The sequence below is a fragment of the Trifolium pratense genome, linkage group LG3, assembly GCF_020283565.1.
Source record: "Trifolium pratense cultivar HEN17-A07 linkage group LG3, ARS_RC_1.1, whole genome shotgun sequence".
NCBI lineage: Eukaryota > Viridiplantae > Streptophyta > Magnoliopsida > Fabales > Fabaceae > Trifolium > Trifolium pratense.
The window spans coordinates 7,905,840-7,927,018 of record NC_060061.1 but is presented as its reverse complement, the minus strand read 5'-3'; the positions used below and the strand labels follow the sequence as shown (position 1 = coordinate 7,927,018).

The following is a 21,179-nucleotide window of genomic DNA, read 5'->3' as shown; positions in this document are numbered from 1 at the left end:
ACTCGTGTGTGAGATACTACGGACATGAATTATTCTTAAAAATCTTAAATCAATTATTCAATCTTAATTCAATTATTCAATATTATTATTACACATATACTCAAATAATGTTCATTCATGAATATGCATATCAAATCATGAAAGATACACACGCAAACGCACGCACTACATGACATTCAAACCTTACCTTAGTTCAATATCGGTCCATTCACGCAGGTGATTTCAATGGGTTAGGTTTGGTGCCACTCATAACTTGTACCATACTTTCAATAATATTAGTTAGTGATTGATTTATGACTATCTTGTACTATAATAAACAATTATATAAAGATAATTATCAACAAGTTTAATTTCATCCATAGAATCCTAAAAATTTCTAATTAATTAAGCATGTTAATAATCACCCATATATGCTCTAAAAGTATAAACATATATTATTTATTTTCTACATTATTTTTCAATTTTATTTAATCATTATGGAACTAAGAATAATCGTATAAGAAATAGTAGTACTTACAACACATGCATGTTCAAAACTATATAATAAATAATGTAAAAACAAGAAAATTCTATGAAGCTAGCTGTTGAACATTTCATTGTCTATTAATTGATTCACACTACAAAATAAGTCAAAAACAAATAAATAAATAAATAAAAAGTAAAAATTAGAGACTAAAAACATCCACTTAATTAATTCCTCCTTAATAAAAAGAGAAATTTATTAATCCAGCTAAAAGATCATACCCATGTTCAATTACATCCTCCAAAGCAAAATAACTCCATCAAACATAAAAATACCTTCACCATGTACATTAGTTAATTGCCATGTTTTTTTCTTTTAAGGAAAAAGAAAAAGGAGAAAAAAAAAACCCAATAGTCACCTTTATCCAAAAAAACACTACTATTCATCATCTTTTGATTTTGTTTCTTCATGGTGATCTCCAACTTTTTAAGCCAATGTCATTGTGTTTCCTTGAAGGAGTTGAGTATGGAATATGCATCCTTTTTGGTAAAGACCCAAAAAAATTACCTTGATGATTTGATTTGGGCTTCACTTTGAAGACATTTGTGGTTCTTGAGCCATGACAATGGCCCAATATGAAGAGAATTAAAAGCAACCAAATAACAAGAAGTAGAGGTCTTCTACACAAAACCATGGTGCATCAAAGTTTCTAGATATTGAGGATGTGTTTACAAGGTGCTAAAGATAAAGTGTTGAAATAAGTAGCTTTTTAGATAAATGGGGGGTGCAAAAAGCAAAACACTTGTGTAAGAAAAATGAGTTCTTGATTTTGAAGCTTTGTTTGTGTTTGTGTTTGTGTTTGAGAATTGTGAATTATTTTGCAGTTTGAGTTGGTGAAGAGAAAGGGTCAAAGAAGAAGTAGAGAAATTAAGAGTTAGAAGCAGAAAGTTGAAAAAGGCTGAAGAAAGCTTTTAGGAACGGGTCTTACGGGGTGGAGTCATTATTATAATGAAAAAAGATTTTGTTTTTAAATTATAAAAGAAAATAAATAAATAAAAAACAGTACATGAGGTACAAAGGATAAACAATAAATAAAAAATTGTTAAAGATATCCCTTAGACACTTTTAAAGAAATAAATACAAAAAAATTATTTTGAAAAAGTGAAATCTTGTTTAAAAAATGTCATTTAAAATTTTACATTTTTAACTAGTGTCGTTAATTAGGACACTTGTTAGTGTGAGGTTAATAAAAAATAGGGCAAAATAAATTAAAAATGACAAGAATTTGATTAATATACGATAAGAATTAACTGTTAATATCAGTATATAAATGGTGGATAATTTATAAATATATCTTTAAATGTTTTTAAGAACTTCGAGATATGTTGGTCTTAGAACTTAGTGACTTCTTAATATAGTACACATTTGTATTCAACACTATTGAGCTTGAAGTTCATATGTAAATTATAGATGACCTGATTAGAAACCTAATAACAAGCGACCAGTAAATCATGGAGGATGTTCTGATATCATCTTTAGGGATGAGCAAAAAAAACCAAAAACTGAACCGAACTGCAGAACTAAACCGAACCAAACCAAAAAAACTGAACCATAACTAACAGTTTTAAAACTAAAATGAAATAGTTTGGTTCAGTTTGGTTCTCTTAATGGTTCAGAACCATAAAACCAAACCATTTTAACAGTTCGGTTCGGTTTAAAAGACAAACGATTCAGTTCGGTTCGGTTATTATGAATTTTGAAAACAGTTTGGTTTGGTTCAGTTTTCCTTAAAAACCGAACCATGCCCACCCCTAATCATCTTAGAACCGAGAGTTGAGTTTAACTCATTCTTATAAAATCGGCTTATATTGTGAATATTGCATCTATTTTATTAACACATATTCAAGTCTTCTTGCGATCGATATAAAACTTCTTAAAATTCGGAGCTTGAATTATTTTATAAAAAAAGAAAAGTAAATAAAAAAAATGTACTGTTTTGGTTGAATGGGAAGAAGAAAAGTAGTAAAGTAGTACTCCAATAGTAGATATAGCAAAAGGGGTATGTGTAATGTTATGTCATATATTTTGTTTGGTTTTGGTTTGGTGAATGTAAGGACCCACCTAGTATTTATGAATGGGCGACTAAGAAGGAACTAAGAACTGTAGTTTTACTTAGACCTACCCCCTCACCTCATTCATCCATTACTGGAAAAATTGTCTATTTGCCGTATAACTTTTTGTAGGGTCTCATTTCAAACACTTTCTCTGCTTCTCTTTGTCTTAAACCCATTCCCCTAATTATAAAGGTTCATGCTACATTGCTACCTATCCTATACTATACTATACTGTCTTATTGCGTGTGCATCCATAGTCACAGTAAGTGAACTACTACTAAATTACCCACATTCTGACTTCAAACAAACTTTCCTTTTTTTTTTCTTGAGATTTTCCATTTTAACTTAAGATTATCAAACATTCATTTACTAAACAACTAAATTAAAGAGAATGAGGGCACCATCTTATTTATCTGAAACTTAGAAGCAAAGTTTGTTCAAAATGAATGGTTCTATATTGGTCAAAATTTCTTGAAATTCTAACATTCCGCATTACATGAATTGAATGCTACTATCTCCCAACCAGTGAGTACTAAGTAAAAAACAGAAAAAAGTTCATACTCCAACTCCAAACAAACAGAAAAGAGAATTAAATGCAATGTGTCAGGTCCTTTTTGTGTGGACCCATTCTTCTTCATTAAACTTTCTTTTGTACCTTACTTGTGACACGTACAGAGGAAGTGTTCCTCTTTCAATGCCCTTCCATTTAGGATGGGGCATGGCTTGCAAGCTCAGTGCTTACTGACTGTCCCAGCAATGCATAATGCATGCAATGCATTTTCTATCTTTTTTTTTCATATGTCTCTCTACTTTACACCTTAGGTTGTCTTGTGAATATATACTTTTAATTTATGATGCTAAATGTAGCTAGATTGCAATTTTTGTCTATATCCTCATAATTCTTAGTTCAGTTTATTAAAAGCATATAAGCAATAATTCATTTTTCTACATAACTTTGAATCAATGGTTTAAATCCTTTGAAAAAATTACTCCCTGTGTGTCTTGAATGAGACTACCTAAAGTAAAGAGAAGTATTAATTTTGTTGGAGAGTTTGGGGGAGTTCGGGAGAAAAATCTGGTCAAATGTTTCAAGGATTATAAGAGAGGGAGAAGTCATATCACCACCCAAAACTTTGAGACATTAGGTTAATGGATCATCTATCTTATAAATCCAACATTTTTTTTTCCATTCATAGTCGAAGTGACACTACTCATACTTAAAACCCCAACAAACTTCAAGTGTAAGTTCTCACATACCAGACCACAAGAGATAGAGACGTCACATCTCTACTAAAAACTTTAAGGCATTAGGTTAATGAGTCGCTTATCTTATAAATCTGACATTCTTCTCATTTATAATCAATGTGAAATTTAACCACTCACACTTAAAACTGAACAAATTTATAGTGACAATTGATTCGTTAAAATGTGCTTAATAATATTAAGATTCAAAACGAGTCAAATGTAATTCTTGAACCCATATATATAAGGCTTAAATATGAGTATGTAAATGAGGATATATATTTTTCACTTAACTTTTTTTTTTTAAAGTTGAGTTATGTTTAACTCTTATATATTAGATCGCACTCTAAATGTCTAGTCCAAAATAATAAGCATGATAGTGTGCTAATTAAGAGTAACATAAAGTTTGAATATAAATACATGAGAGAGCATTTCTTAAAAACTATATTTTTTATAAGATTGAGTTAAGTCAAATTCAAATTCATAGTTTTTGATTTTGATGAAAGTTATTTTTTTTACCTTCAATTTAGCTAATATATTTGGATTTGTCCAAAATGCATGGATTCATCATTTTCATTTCATATATTCACTATTTTTTTTTGTAAACAAATCCTTCAATAAAACAAGTGCATATTAAATATAAATTATTTTATATTAAATTTGTAATTAAATAAAATCAATTTTACAAACCAAAAATTAACTTTTATCTTCGTATAATCAAATAGACTTTTAAGTCGTCATTGTTTAAGACATATCACCCTATAGCCTACATATTTGAAATGTGTATTATTTGTTCAATTATTACACCAACTTAATTTCTTTGTATGACGTTAAGGGAGTGAAAATTTAATTACTGTGAAAATTTAATTACCGTCAAGGCAGTAGAAGCTAATATGCCATAACAAAAAAGACAATGGGTATGCACACAATAAAGAATCTATCATGTTAATGAATAAACCATTGGATCCTAGGTAGCAAGCAACTATATAGTATGCATGGTGCCAAACTAAAAGTGAAAAACAAGACATAATTTTGTGGTTCTACCTTGAATGAGAGGGTATTGTAATTGATTTGAGCTGTTTGATGTCTGATTGATGGATATAACTTTTTTGCTTTATAAAATTATATTTTAAATTTGAACTATTAAATCTCAAACTAACGGTCATAATTCATTACACCGTAAAACTGCATCATATTTTTCATAGCAATGAATTTAGGTCCGAGAGCGCAATAATTTAAAATGAATATGGACAAAGGAGAAGTATACACCGCCACAGCACAGTGTAGTATGGATTTATTTTGAAACTTGCAAAATTGCGATGTGTCAATGATAAAAAAGTTTGAGGAAAATTAGATGTATTCATTTGTTTGCTAGCTAGTATGGTCATAGTCTTCTTTAAATATTCGTGTTAGATTTGATGGTTTGGAGAGATATCCATCTCCTTGTTTTCTACTCCTCTAGTCCTGTAGAGACTTATATATAAGAAAAAATTTATTTTTAAGATTCATTGTAAAATGGATATATCTAGACAATATTATAGTCTAGATACATTAATTTTACAATAAATCTAAAAAATAAATTTCTTCTTATATATAGGACTGGAGGGAGTAATACTTTTTTAGGAGGAAATATCTAAAAATTAGTCATTAAAATTATAGAATTGTATCAAATATAGTTTTTCATACTATATAGACATTCTAAAATAATCTATAAACTTAAATAAAATTTAATCAAATCTATTATTCGGTTGATATATCTAATGATTAGAATAACATCAAGTTTAATAATATTGGAGATGATGTTTTGATCCCAATTATTTTTTCATATATTATTCATTTTAGATGTAAATTTTTACAACTATCCTTTGTAAAAAGCATCTTATTAAATTGGTGAGAGTATAGATATTATTTATATATTATTTTTAACTTCAATTTTTATATAATGCGAGACTTTAAAGTATACCAAAATAACTGTAAAACTTGAAGAATACATCTAAATATAAGGACAAACTGAATTGGCATTTTGCATTTTCAAAAATATTTTAGAATATTGATAATTTGTAAAAACTAAAATATGTCATTATTTTTTTTATATAGATTAAAAACAAGATTTAATAATTTTATAGAACCAGCTAACTCTAAAAACATACCGTAATATAAAAAAGTGTTGTTGAAAAACATAATAGTAATCCCTCCAAAATAACATGATAAATAAACCACAACCGCCCCTCCTAAAAGAATAAAAATAAAAAAATACAGGAGTATCCCTCTAGTCAAAGAAAAAAGTCCCCCCTATTATTAATGTAGCCCCACTGATTTGATGGCATGTTTAGATTGGACCTCACTATCGGTTTTGCAAAGAAAATTACAATCTTTTTTTTACTAAAAATTGATAATCACATAAATTGAAATTATTACAAATTCAAATTCGCTAAAAACGATGAATCTATGAATAAGCTCACAACATTTGAGTTAATGACATAAAACAGCCCAATGTCTACAAATATGACAAAACCTACCATTGATATAACAAAATTCAGGTGTTCGAAATAGTTATGTTTTCGAATCTGCAGCGTTGACGACTATAAAATATTAAAATCATTGAATCTGCATTGAATTTAGATCGAAGCAAATCTGCAAATTTGAATAAAACAAACACTATACAATGACAGAAAATCAAAATAAACATCGTACAGAGACGGAATAATAAACAACTCCGCACTAAGACGGAAATAAAATAACACCACATGAAAAAATCACAAAAGAAAAAACTCAAACGAAACCTAAAATTATGTGTAAATAATTTATTTAATTGAAAATAAAATGAAAAACAATTAAGAGAGGTGATTCCGAATCAAAATTGATTTTAAATCATGATGAACCAAAACATAATTTCTCTTAAGAAAATTACAACCTGTTGCATCACATGTTTTCCGTTTCCTTTCTGTTTTTCATAACAAAAAATAACAATCAATTTTCCCCCATCCTTTCTGGCTTCATGATGCGGTAAATTATGAGTAAAAATGTCTCACCCCTCGTTAACCTATGACAATGAAATAATACCAAAGGGGTAATTTTATCAAGAAAGTGAGAAAATATATATAACCATAATAACTAAGAAAAATATGTGGTGATGATATTTTTTCCCTCTCATTCTTTTCTATTTTATCAATTAAATTATTTTGTTTTTATTTGTAGCATGTGTCTATGCTGACTGTTTGACAACTTTGACTAGCTAATTGTTACTCAATAAGGTCAAAATTTGATCCCATTTATGAGCAAACATTTGGGATGTGTGAATGAACTGTGCTGAAATTTTGTGGAGAAAAAAGTGTGTGAAACACTAGTGATGTTGTAGGAAATTAAAGAGGAGCTATATGGCTATGAGGGACAAAATTATAGACACACAGCTCCCTTTCTTGTAGGACATTTTGTTGAATATATGCAAAAGCAACAATGCATGTACTTGAAAATTTAGAAGTTGAGTGGGTGATTCTACTTTTTTGAGGAGCTGCCATTGCTTGTTCAAGTTGAAAATAGTTTTTGAAGTTAAAACTTAAAAGGCAAGAAACACACATGGATAATTAAGAAGCCTTAGTTTATTTAAAAGTTTGTTTGTGTTCAATGTTTGAACTTGGAGGAGAAAGGATTGATTATCGTCTTGTCTAATTGGTTAGCTAAATATCAATAACTTATTTTTCATAATATATTTATAATTAAATTAATTTTTTTAAAAAAACTTTTTTAGAAACAAAATAAAAATTGGCCAAAATTGAATGTCTAAAGCCTTAATTTTAACTTCTTGGCCATTGAGCTAACTCTGTCAATCACCGTTAAACCAATTAACTTTTATCATTGATTGTTCAAATTAAAGATTTAACTTAACTAATTGCATTTTAATTAAATTGCTTAGTTAAAGCACACGAAAATTGATTATCGCAAAATTTGAAAAATAAAACAAAATCATCGCCACGTCACATCAAATATTTTATAATGCAACATTTTTTAGTGAAGCCAAATAAAAATACAAAAATAACAACATATAAAGCACTACTCGACTACTTCTCATTATCATATTCTACACCTCAAACAAGCTATGAAAATATTATACTACCACATATTCGTATTGAACATAAAATATTTATTTTTGTCTTTTGCCACCAAACATTACCAAAATTCTTTTTGCGCAAAAATTTGATTATTTATTTATTTTCATAGATTCCAACAACAACCAATCAACTAAACCGCTTATATATATATATATATATATATATATATATATATATATATATATATATATATATATATATATATATATATATATATATATATATATATGTCTGAACACCTTTACAAAAAATCTAAACATTACAAAATTGTAAAGCATATCAACAATGACATTTGATAGCGGTTCACAAATTCCTAACCAAAGAAGAATTTTATTTCAAAAGAGTTAAAAAAAGTCACACCAAAAAAATAATTGGTTGAGAGTTTCAGCGACTCCACAATCGCTTGTACATAAAACCTTTTTCAATATGCATATAATGATACATAAACTAGCATTAGAATTTAGAATAGTAAGTGAAGGTTGAAATATCGTACATCATCATCCGGTCAAAGTATGAGACAAGGAGCATAACACGTTTTAGAATTTGAAATGACTACACCAAAAAAAAAACTTGGAAAATACCAATTATCCCAAACCGATTATTGGACTTGTACAGTACTATTAGTAGTTGGGCCTAACACGACAACTACAGCCTGTAAGGTTTATTGGGTCAAACATTTTGTGACTTGAGCTATGCATTTTTGATAGATTTTATTTGGCTTTTCCTCGACATAATATTCGCTTCAAATTAAACCAAATGACTTGTAAACTTTTCCTCAACATAATATTCGCTTCAAATTAGACCAAATGACTTATAATTGCTTCAAATTAAACACACTTTGATGGGATTTTAGATGGAATGGACACTCATCCAAATCATTGAGTAAAGAGAATATTTGATAATTGTATTTTTGTTTATAGATAAAGAGACAATAAAACCTAAAATTCATACACATAGATTCTGTTCGAAATGAGTTTATAATTTATGTGTTATAACTTATATTTTAGTATTAAAAAAATCAACAAGGAAACGTTAGCGATAGTTTTCCGAAGTATAAAAAATAAGTATTATTTTAATCACATCCTCAAAGACTTTAGTGATATTAAGTCGTTCGACATCTAATATAGTTTTAAGCGAAAGATTAAAAACTTTGTGTTGTTCATTGATCTAAAAACATTTATGATATTTTGACATGAATGTTTAGACATGAGAACGAATTTGTCATTTCTATCGTAAATAGTAAGGTTGTCAGAACCGGACCGGTCATCGAACCAGCGAGCTCACCGGTTCAAGGTTCAATTGGTCGGATCGGGTTCAATCGGGGTCGAACCGTTTTTAATTAAATATATATTTTAATTAATATATAAATAAAAATATATGAATAATTGCTCAATATTTCATAATTTCACACATTAAAAAGATAAAATATCACAAGTCAAAATAAAATAAAATTTATAATTCAAACCAAATGAAAAATAGATGAAAAACAAAAATCTTTCCTATTCCTACGACGTCGTTGTTTTGTTTCATTTTTTTTTTAAAAAAAAAAAGTTAAAACGACGTCGTTTTGCCTTATTTTAAAAAAAAAATTAAAAAATCTGCAAAACCGCTTGAACCGCCCGACCGGTTCGTCCCGGTTCGACCCCAGTTCACGCGGTTTTTTGCCGGTCGGTTTCTTGTCCGTTTTTTGCTCAAAACCGAACCGTTTTTATGACCGGTTCACGGTCTGTCCGGTCCGATCGGCCGGTCCGGTTTTAATAACCTTGTTAATAGAAGGGTAATTTAATCAAACTCAAAAACTAAGAAAATTCAAAACCCAAATCTTGAAAGAGAGGTGAAAGTCACGACACCCACTATTGCCGCTTACAGCGGCGCAAATCATTATCTCTCATCCATTTGCTACTACCGATCATGGATCCCAACTCGCTAGCTTCCAACAAAAGATCCACGACCCATATGTCTTCTTCCCGTCTGCACGACCAAGGCATCAGTATTTTTCCTGCAGAAAAAAAAGACATGTCTTATGTTATGGTGAGTTGTTATTAAAAAACTTTTGCCGCTAAAAAAAAAGGGTATTCTTTGTGTTATGAAAAGTCCACAATTTTTTTTTTTTTTATATCCTCTTTATATATAGGTATAGATTATATCTCATTGAAGTTAAGGCATCACACATGTGTTGGGTCTAGGATAATCATTTGTTAAACATGATAAATTTTAAATTTAAGTTGAACAATTACATATGCTTTCGATTGTTAAAGTTATTATCGTCTTAAATTTTGGCCATTGTAAAAAACTTATAAGGGTAAATAGTGTTATACCCCCCTGCAAAATAGGCGAGTTTTGCGTTACCCCCCTGCAAAATATTTTTTTGAGATTACCCCCCTGCAATGTCAAGATTTTTTGCGTTACCCCCCTGGCTCAACAAGTGGGCATATGACATGGAAGAATCTTGACGTGGCATGACACATGGAAATTAATTTATTTTTTATTTATTTTTAATTGCCAACTCATTAATTAATGTGGGTTTTTAATTAAAAAAATGAAAAAAAAACTTAAAAGTTGTTATATTTTTATGAACTTACTTAAAAGAAAGTTTTTTTTTTTTTACTAAAAGTTGTTATTATATATATATATAAAAAAATTCTTATATATATATATATAATAACTAATAATAGAGTAACCAAAAAAAAAATGAAGCTGAAAAAAAAACTAATAATAATAATAGTAACCAAAAAACTAATAATAATAATAATAATAATAATAATAACTAACTAATAAAAACTAGTTATAATAATAATAATAACTAATAACTAAAAATTTCTTTAAAAAAAAAAGATTTCTTTAAAAAAAAAGTTTCTTTAAAAAAAAAAGTTTTTTTCATTTTTTTTAATTAAAAAATAAATAATTACTGAGTTGGCAATTAAAAATAAATAAAAAATAAATTAATTTCCACGTGCCATGCCACGTCAAGATTCGTCCATGTCATATGCCCACTTGTTGAGCCAGGGGGGTAACGCAAGGAATCTTGACATTGCAGGGGGTAATCTCAAAAAAATATTTTGCAGGGGGTAACGCAAAACTCGCCTATTTTGCAGGGGGGTATGACACTATTTACCCAACTTATAATTGTGAGAGTTTGAGAGGTTACGATACAATCGAGCCTTGTAACAATTACACATTTATAGTTCAATTAGTAGGAACATTACATCATATATGTAGTGGTCGGAGTTTGAACTCATGACACCTCACTTATTCACTCAAAACCGAACCGCTTACAATTCGATATTTTTTTAAACTAAAATCCAATATATACCCACTTGTGCATTTTGAAGGTTGCAATGTCGCAAACTCGCAGCTGCTTGTCTCCATCCACGGTTGGACTACCCCCAACTTACGGATGATATAATCATTCCGACCGATCTAACCCTAAACGGGCCCCACACCCACACCACCAAACTTAAATCCAATTAAAAAACTTCTTCCTCTGGTCCCCACTCCACCACCACACGCTCACCATACGTGTGCTCCCAATCATCCCATCCCTTCATTTCCCCCACCACAACCTCCCAATAGAATCCAACGGCCATAATCCCTTCCCCTAAACCCCCAACAAAACACACGATAACATACCCCCCACCACCAAATAAAGTAACATAACAACCCACTCTCTCTCTTTGACCAAAGACCAAAAACGCAAGCAAACGAATATTTTTACTAAAATTAATATAAAAAAATATTCGGTGCGAAAATATAAAAACTGAAAAGTAAAGAATCTTACGTCACCGCACCTTTGACTCTTTCTCTCTCTTTCCGCTTTAAACCCATCTTTCACTTGTCTTCTCACTCTCCTGCTTCTCTATTTTCTCTCTGTTTCTTAATTTCTTAACTCAAAATTTCTTCACCAATTTATTTTTATTTAAATTTCTTTTTTCTTTCTCAGTGACAGTTACGGCGATTCTAAAACAATGGTTAGAGACGATTTATACATCACCGTTCCGAGTTTATTCCGGTGTCCAATTTCACTCGACGTCATGAAATCTCCGGTGAGTCTCTGCACCGGAGTTACTTACGACCGTTCCAGTATCCAACGCTGGCTTGATAACGGTAATAACACTTGTCCCGCCACTATGCAAATTCTTCAAACCAAAGATTTCGTTCCGAACCGGACGTTACAGAGACTCATTCAGATCTGGTCCGATTCGGTTCGTCACCGAGTTGACTCGACCGATTCTATTATATCTAATGAATCGGTTGATAAACGTGATCAATTACTTGTTGCTATTACTGATTTAGAGTCTGGTAGTGAGAATCGGTTTCAGTCGCTTGAGAAAATTGTGCGGTTCGCTAAAGATTCTGAAGAGAATTGTGTTTTTCTTGCTAAAACGGAAGGATTCGTTGCTTTGTTGGTAGGTTTTCTTGATAATGTTGATGGTGGAGTTGAACGGAGTGTTGAATTGCTTGAACAAGTTGTTGTTGCGTTGGATTTGGTTTTAAGTAAAATTGAGAATCGTGACTCGATTTTGAAGAGCCAGAAGGAGAAGGAGTTACAGAGTTTAGATTCTCTGCTTCTTGTTTTGAAACAAGGAAGTAGTGAATCGAAGATCGCTTCGGTTAGTGTTTTGAAATCCATAGCGGTTGATACAGAATCGAAGCTTCTAGTAGCGGAGAAAGAAGGTTTAGTATCAGAATTGCTTAATCTAATCACGCCGGAGAATGATCCGAATCTAATCGAGAACGCACTTTCGTGTCTGATTGCAATCTCAACACCGAAACGGAACAAATCGAAACTAATTCAACTCGGAGCAGTGAAGGTATTCTCGAAGCTTCTAACGTCTCCGTCTAATTTATGCGTTTCAGTGACGGAAAAGTTACTGAAGCTTCTCGAAACGGTGTCATCAATGAAGGAAGGGAGATCGGAGATATGTGAAGAGCCGTCGTGCGTGGCGGCGATAGTAAACAAGGTTTTAAAAGTGTCCACCGTGGCAACGGAACACGCGGTTACGATACTGTGGAGTGTTTGTTATTTATTTCGTGATCAAAAAGCACAAGAAGCAGTTACGAAAGCTAATGGATTAACGAAGATTTTGCTTCTGATGCAGAGCAATTGCACGCCACAAGTTCGTCAAATGTCTGTAGATTTACTTAAGATATTTCGTGTTAATTCTAAGTCGTGTCTTTCTTCGTATGATACTAAAACCACTCATATTATGCCATTTTGATTTTGATTCATCACTTTTGTAAATTGAAAGAAAATTTTGTTAGTGAATAGAGAAAAATTATACTAGCTATTTTAATGCTTAGGAATTCTCTTTTTGTTTCTTGATGATATAAGAAATTAAAGAATTCTCATTGTGCAAATTCTAACCGTTCTATCTATCGCCCTGATAATGCCGATATTATTAGACTGAATATTTCTTAGAACCCCGACTATTGTAAATTTTGTTTTACTTAGCGGGGAACCATTGAGTTGTGTAAATATTTGGTTCTAGAATCAATGAACAAATATGGTTCTGTGATATTTTTTTTTCCTTTCCAAGGTGTCCATAGAAACTAAAAACTAGAAGCTCTGTATAAATTGTTGAACAGATGCTTATTTTTTGAGTGGTCAAAAAAAGAGTTGTCACTTCACTTGAATCATCTTAAATTAGTAAGGCATAGTAATTTATTTGGGGGTTGTTTGCCACTAATACCCTAAAATCTAGAAGGAATTTGACCATAATGTAACTTACTAAAATGTGATGGTATCTAGTCTTTTCTGTTCTAAAGTAGAGCATTATATATCAGACAATAGAGTAGTGGTTCTTTCTGTATAAACAAGTAACTCCACTATCTGGTAGGTGAATACATTTTACTGGGTTATGTTCATAGTATAATAACAGAACCGAGTAAAAATGCACACAGAAGACAATATACAAGTTTCATTAACCATATTTACATACAAACAATTACAAGATGAAATTTATGTCGATGCAATGCTTTCTTCGCCTCTTTTACGAATACATGTGGTATCAAATATCAGTATCTGGTCAATAAAAAATAAAACAACATCCATTGATAGAGGACTATCAGATTAAGGTTGTTCAAATTTTGAACTACATACCCATATCATACTCTTACTGATATTTGTTTAAGGTTGTTCAACTTCAAAGTACACACTGATACTGATATCATAGGTACAATTGTACAAGTCACTTAAAATTTCTACACCTTAGCATAATCATCCCCAAGGTCGGATCAATAGACCCACAAAACCTCCACCACCCAATTCTTATGATACTTTCATGCCCATAATGTTCACGACTTCAGAGATATGATTGTTTGAATTCACTTTTGTCAGAGATAAATGTTACATTAGACAGATATATATGTGTTCTCAACAAAAATTGATTTTAATTTGTATAGTTGAAATTTAAAACTCATCTCAAAATATATTTTTTGTGTAAAATTTATTGCACAATTCACTTTTGTGCTGAATTGAGCCTAAGCTCAATTGAAAATGAATGCGAGTCTTTATTGACTATGTATGGTATGGAGACGCTCTAGACGCGCATATTTAGTTTGCTCGGATGTGCTTCTAGAGTGTCTCTATAACATAATTCATAGTGACATACTTTCTCGTTGGATTGATCTTAAGTTCAGTCTAAAACACAACTCAATTTTAATCGAAATTAACTCTACGAAATCAAATTTTCTCATTGGAGTACATTGAAGAAGCTTTTTTTGGTTTCATATAAAAGAAAAATATATTTCTTTGGAGTTAATAATTGAATAGAACCGAGATTCAGGAACTATAGAAGAATCCACTAAGGAAGAGAATAATGGAACTGCCTTGGTATTGAAATGAGCTTATGCTTTGCTGACTGTAATCATGAGAGCTTTCTCTTTCAATTAAATATTGTTTGTTTGCAATCAAGAGAATGAAAAGGATGGGAATCCCACTGAAAAAGAAAATTTATTAAAAAGAGTGGACGAAGATACATTATAGGTTTGACCACTACAATTTCTATGTCATACATAGAACTTGAAAAACTTTTTAGTGGCCCTTAAACAATTCTCTCACCTTCAATCATAAAATAAATTGATCCGATTTGTTAACTAAATCCCAATTAATTTAGTTAAATAATCCACAATCTTGTGAAAAGGATGGTTTTCATTACAATCAATGAGGTATACATGGGATTTTTTTTGGTCACAAACAAACATTATTCAAAATTTGTTCTATATTGGATTTTTGTGCGTGTGATGTGTTTGGATTGGTTGCAAGTAGTAGCAATAACTTAGGAAAAAGTTGAGAAAGCATAGTTCCTCAAGCACTATCTTTCTCTTTTCTTTTTCATGTTCTGACTACTTTTTATATTGTCACTCATTCTCATTATATGGAATGTATTTATATTGTAATTTCAATGTATAGTGGGGTTGGATATAAAATTATGTGTATTGTACGTATTGGATCATGTGAATAAGCGTTAATCACAAAGTGTAATGGTGGGGGTGCAAATAGTGATAGATTTTATGGGCAAAGGACGTGTGAATGTGATTATTATTCTTTGGGGTACCATGTTGGGTGAACGTGGACAAATCACGTGACAGTTTTATAAGGTTTTTTATGGAGGCAACATCAACATTTCATCATCATTATCAACTTGACTAAATTTCTAATTTGACAATTCATTTTTAGGAATTGACGTTTGATACTCAATGTCTCTCTTCCTATGCAATAAGATGGATTATTTTTGGTACAGCTTCGTCGGGCCGGGCTAAAAAGCCCGGATAAAAAATGGGCTACCAAAATTAGTGCCCGAGTCCGGCCCGGTACGGGTAGTTGGGCTTTCGGGCGGCCCGGTTTATTTTTTTTTTATTTTTTTTACTTTTAGTGCTCAAACTCAACTATATAAATAAGGAGAATGTTAACTTGTGCCCTTAAGGGCACATGTTAAGAAGATAAATATGGAAAAAATTTAATGAACTTGTAGTGTATTCAATTCTCTAAACATTAAATGTTTTCTATCATTAAATGCTATATTTCTATTTTTAGGTAGCTTAACATGTGCCCTTAGGGCACAAGTTAACATAACCCTATAAATAAATAGCATTAATAATTCTCGCGCGTCCTATTTTTTACTCATCCGCTATAAATATTATATAATTCGCGCGCGCCGTATTTTTACTCATCCACTACCTACGAGTTTCTCGCGCCCTATTTTTACGCATCCGCTACTTACGAGTTTCTCGCGCGTCATATTTTTACTCATCCGCTACCTAGGACTTTCTCGTGCGCCCTATTTTTACTCATCCGCTACTACGAGTTTCTCGCGCACCCTATTTTTATTCATCCACTATGTACGAGTTTCCCGCGCACCCTATTTTTACTCATCCACTACCCACGAGTTTCTCGCGCCATATTTTTACGCATCCGCTACTTACGAGTTTCTCGCGCGTCATATTATTACTCATCCGCTACCTACGACTTTCTCGCGCGCCCTATTTTTACTCATCCGCTACGTACGAGTTTCTCGCGCGCCCTATTTTTATTCATCCCCTACGTACGAGTTTCTCGCGCGTCCTATTTTTACTCCTGCTACTTAAGTAGCAGACGGTATTTTATAATTTATATTATAAACTAATTTCAAATCATCCGAAACAAATTATTTATATTTATATTTATATTTTATTTTAATTTTAATTTTTTCGGGCTTGCAGGCCCCCCGCGACCCATTCGGACTAGCCCATATTTTAATCGGGCTTTGTCGGGCCGGGCTAAAAAGCCTGTAAATAATTTGGGCTAGGATTTTCAAGGCCCGAGCCCGGTAAAAAACCGGACTTGGCGGGCCGGCCCATTCGGGCTAGCCCATTTTGACAGCTCTAATTTTTGGCTTAATTAGTAAAATTGTCCCTTAAAGACATTTTTGGTTTCAGATTGGTCCCTTAAAGAAAAAAAGGTCCAAATAGGTCCCTTAAAGAAAAAAAAGTCCGAATAGGTCCCTTAAAGACATCTCCGTTAATCAGTTTGGTCTTATTTAGACCTCTTTTTAGGGCGGCCCGGTTTATTTTTTTTATTTTTTTTTATTTTTTTTTTACTTTTAGTGCTCAAACTCAACTATATAAATAAATAGCATTAATAATTCTCGCGCGTCCTATTTTTTACTCATCCGCTATAAATATTATATAATTCGCGCGCGCCGTATTTTTACTCATCCACTACCTACGAGTTTCTCGTGCCCTATTTTTACGCATCCGCTACTTACGAGTTTCTCGCGCGTCATATTTTTACTCATCTGCTACCTAGGACTTTCTCGCGCGCCCTATTTTTACTCATCCGCTACTACGAGTTTCTCGCGCGCCCTATTTTTATTCATCCACTATGTACGAGTTTCCCGCGCGCCCTATTTTTACTCATCCACTACCTACGAGTTTCTCGCGCCCTATTTTTACGCATCCGCTACTTACGAGTTTCTCGCGCGTCATATTATTACTCATCCGCTACCTACGACTTTCTCGCGCGCCCTATTTTTACTCATCCGCTACGTACGAGTTTCTCGCGCGCCCTATTTTTATTCATCCCCTACGTACGAGTTTCTCGCGCGTCCTATTTTTACTCCTGCTACTTAAGTAGCAGACGGTATTTTATAATTTATATTATAAACTAATTTCAAATCATCCGAAACAAATTATTTATATTTATATTTTATTTTATTTTTAATTTTAATTTTTTCGGGCTTGCGGGCCCCCCGCGACCCATTCGGGCTAGCCCATATTTTAATCGGGCTTTGTCAGGCCGGGCTAAAAAGCCTGGAAATAATTTGGGCTAGGATTTTCAAGGCCCGAGCCCGGGAAAAAACCGGACTTGGCGGGCCGGCCCATTCGGGCTAGCCCATTTTGACAGCTCTAATTTTTGGCTTAATTAGTAAAATGGTCCCTTAAAGACATTTTTGGTTTCAGATTGGTCCCTTAAAGAAAAAAAGGTCCAAATAGGTCCCTTAAAGAAAAAAAAGTCCGAATAGGTCCCTTAAAGACATCTCCGTTAAATAGTTTGGTCCTATTTAGACCTCTTTTTAGGGCGGCGCGGTCTATTTTTTTTATTTTTTTTTTACTTTTAGTGCTCAAACTCAACTATATAAATAAATAGCATTAATAATTCTTGCGCGTCCTATTTTTTACTCATCCGCTATAAATATTATATAATTCGCGCGTGCCGTATTTTTACTCATCCACTACCTACGAGTTTCTCGCGCCCTATTTTTACGCATCCGCTACTTACGAGTTTCTCGCGCGTCATATTTTTACTCATCCGCTACCTAGGACTTTCTCGGGCGCCCTATTTTTACTCATCCGCTACTACGAGTTTCTCGCGCGCCCTATTTTTATTCATCCACTATGTACGAGTTTCCCGCGCGCCCTATTTTTACTCATCCACTACCTACGAGTTTCTCGCGCCCTATTTTTACGCATCCGCTACTTATGAGTTTCTCGCGCGTCATATTATTACTCATCCGCTACCTACGACTTTCTCGCGCGCCCTATTTTTACTCATCCGCTACGTACGAGTTTCTCGCGCGCCCTATTTTTATTCATCCCCTACGTACGAGTTTCTCGTGCGTCCTATTTTTACTCCTGCTACTTAAGTAGCAGACGGTATTTTATAATTTATATTATAAACTAATTTCAAATCATCCGAAACAAATTATTTATATTTATATTTATATTTTATTTTATTTTTAATTTTAATTTTTTCGGGCTTGCGGGCCCCCCGCGACCCATTCGGGCTAGCCCATTTTTTAATCGGGCTTTGTCGGGCCGGGCTAAAAAGCCTGGAAATAATTTGGGCTAGGATTTTCAAGGCCCGAGCCCGGGAAAAAACCGGACTTGGCGGGCCGACCCATTCGGGCTAGCCCATTTTGACAGCTCTAATTTTTGGCTTAATTAGTAAAATGGTCCCTTAAAGACATTTTTGGTTTCAGATTGGTCCCTTAAAGAGAAAAAGGTCCAAATAGGTCCAAAGAGGTCTAAATAGGACCAAACTGATTAACGGAGATGTCTTTAAGGGACCTATTCGGATTTTTTTTCTTTAAGGACCTATTTGGACCTTTTTTTCTTTAAGGGACCAATCTGAAACCAAAAATGTCTTTAAGGGACCATTTTACTAATTAAGCCATTATTTTTTATTTTTTTACGACTTAGATTCTCTATCGTCAGGATTTTTCACATTATTTTGAATATCCGTGGTTGTTCGATAAAAATTAACATTTTAAATATTGTAAATTTAAATTTTACGATTAGAGAGAATTGAATTTATAGAAATTGATCTTAATCGAATGACCACTAATAGGGGTAGGGTGAGTTTGTACACTATACTCCTACTTTTTCATGGGATGTGAAATATTTAAAGTTTCAACAAAATTACGATGTCATTGACAAATCTCGAGGCTAAACATCTATGGCTAACTAAACAAGCCTTTGTATTATAGGTATTGTGGCCCATGTGGATTATAAATTAATAGTTGCTCTTTGCCCCCTACATTCCTCACACTCGTAAAAAATGTTATCAAAAGATATCTTCGGATAATATTTACACTATTAAAAGATATCTCTAAATAATATTTGCACTATTGAAATATATCTTTCGTTAAAATTCACACTGCCAGAAGATATCTCTATGGGGGAAATAGAGGATTGTGATCAATTTACAAGGTGACAAAGAGTAACCATATTATAAGTTAAACAAATTCTTTGTGGGCCCTCGTTCCATATGACTCTATATTAAGAGCTAAAAGAAAAACAAATTTCTACATCATATTTTTTAAATTAATCTTAAATATTTTTAACATAAAATATAAATTTTAAATCATAATAATATCTACTTTAAATATAAATATAAAATACATTTAAATATAAAATCTTCAAATGATATTTAGCCGTATTATTCTAAACATTAACTCGAAGAAGCTAAAAGAAAACTGAGTTTGTTTAACGAAATGTGTTACTAAAGTCCATAACCATTTCTTTTGTTTTATGTTTACGGCGCGAAAATTGCTTTTTTCGCCCCCCATGTTCCTCTTAAACCCTCCAAAAATCTCAAAATAACCTTGAATTTGGGGGGTTTAGGAAGCTATGGATCATAGGATCCGAAATATATTATGTGTGGTTCGTGGGATCCGAAACAAGCCAATTATAGATGGGAACACGTTTTGGGGGGGGGGGGGGGGGCGAAAATTGTGCTTATACGTTGGTTTGGAGTCTACAATCCAAAACCAATTATGTTCGGATTCTGCGAACCGAAATGGTCACGAAAATCACAGGTTTGGATCCTGCAAACCGAAATGGTCACGAAAATCACAGGTTTGGATCCTGCGAACCGAAATGGTCACTAAAATTACAGGTTTGGAGTGTACAGTCCAAAATCAAGTTTTCTGCAAATTTTTTTTTACAGTTTTACAGGCCAACATTATGCATGTTCGGAATTTGCTCTTTTGCACTAAATTAAAAGTTAAAAATTACCATTGTCATTACATACGATAACTTCAAACATAATCAAATAAATCACAACTTCAAACTCTAAAACGTAAATTACAACTTCAAACTTAAAAACAATTCAAGCAAAATGAGTTCGTCTTCATTTGGCTCCATCTTCATTTGTCTCTCACAACTACAGGATCATCTTCATTTGTTTCCATCTTCATGTCACCTTTTTCATTCTTCATGAGTTCGTCAAACTCAACCATCCGGTCCATAAATGTATCCTCCCAAGTCTCAGCCTTTGGCGCCCTATGATTTTTCCATTCTTACAAGTTGGAGGCAGTGGACACCCAACCTTCAATTTAACATACACAAAATGGTTTGGAACCATACCAACACACATAATGCGTGCAGATGGATCCAACGGTGGACGACCGCGCAGTGGAAAATAGGTTTCACAATAACCAATCTCGTGTTTAGTTAATAAAACTACAACGCGGTTGTAGGCCGTCGTTGCAAGGATATGCCCCATATCTGATTTCACAATCACCATAGTAAATCCAGCTTTTATAGCCTCTTTTTTACACCATTCGATCATCTCATCTCGGACCTTATACTTTTCACACTTAAAAAAATAATTGGCAGTGTTAACCAAAATATTTGCGGGTTCAACTACATTAGGTTGTGCAATGTCGGGTTCATCGATGTTCGGTTTCATTTCAAACGGAGGTTCGGCCATCACAAACCCTACCTATCACAATAAATTTCAAAATTTTAAAAAGCTGTCCAGTTTGGCAT

General features: G+C 32.6%; 1 protein-coding gene across 1 annotated transcript; it reads left to right on the top strand.

Annotated features, from left to right (window-relative positions):
* The first annotated feature begins 11,714 nt into the window (after positions 1 to 11,714).
* On the top strand, positions 11,715 to 13,445 carry LOC123917696 (U-box domain-containing protein 27). Its single transcript, XM_045969489.1, has one exon. The coding sequence runs from the start codon at positions 11,894 to 11,896 to the stop codon at positions 13,145 to 13,147; it is 1,254 nt and encodes a 417-aa protein (XP_045825445.1). The 5' UTR covers positions 11,715 to 11,893; the 3' UTR covers positions 13,148 to 13,445.
* The last annotated feature ends 7,734 nt before the right edge of the window (positions 13,446 to 21,179 follow it).

Excerpts from the sequence above, each read along its gene's own strand:
- LOC123917696 (XM_045969489.1), top strand. The coding sequence starts at position 11,894 with ATGGTTAGAGACGATTTATACATCACCGTTCCGAGTTTATTCCGGTGT.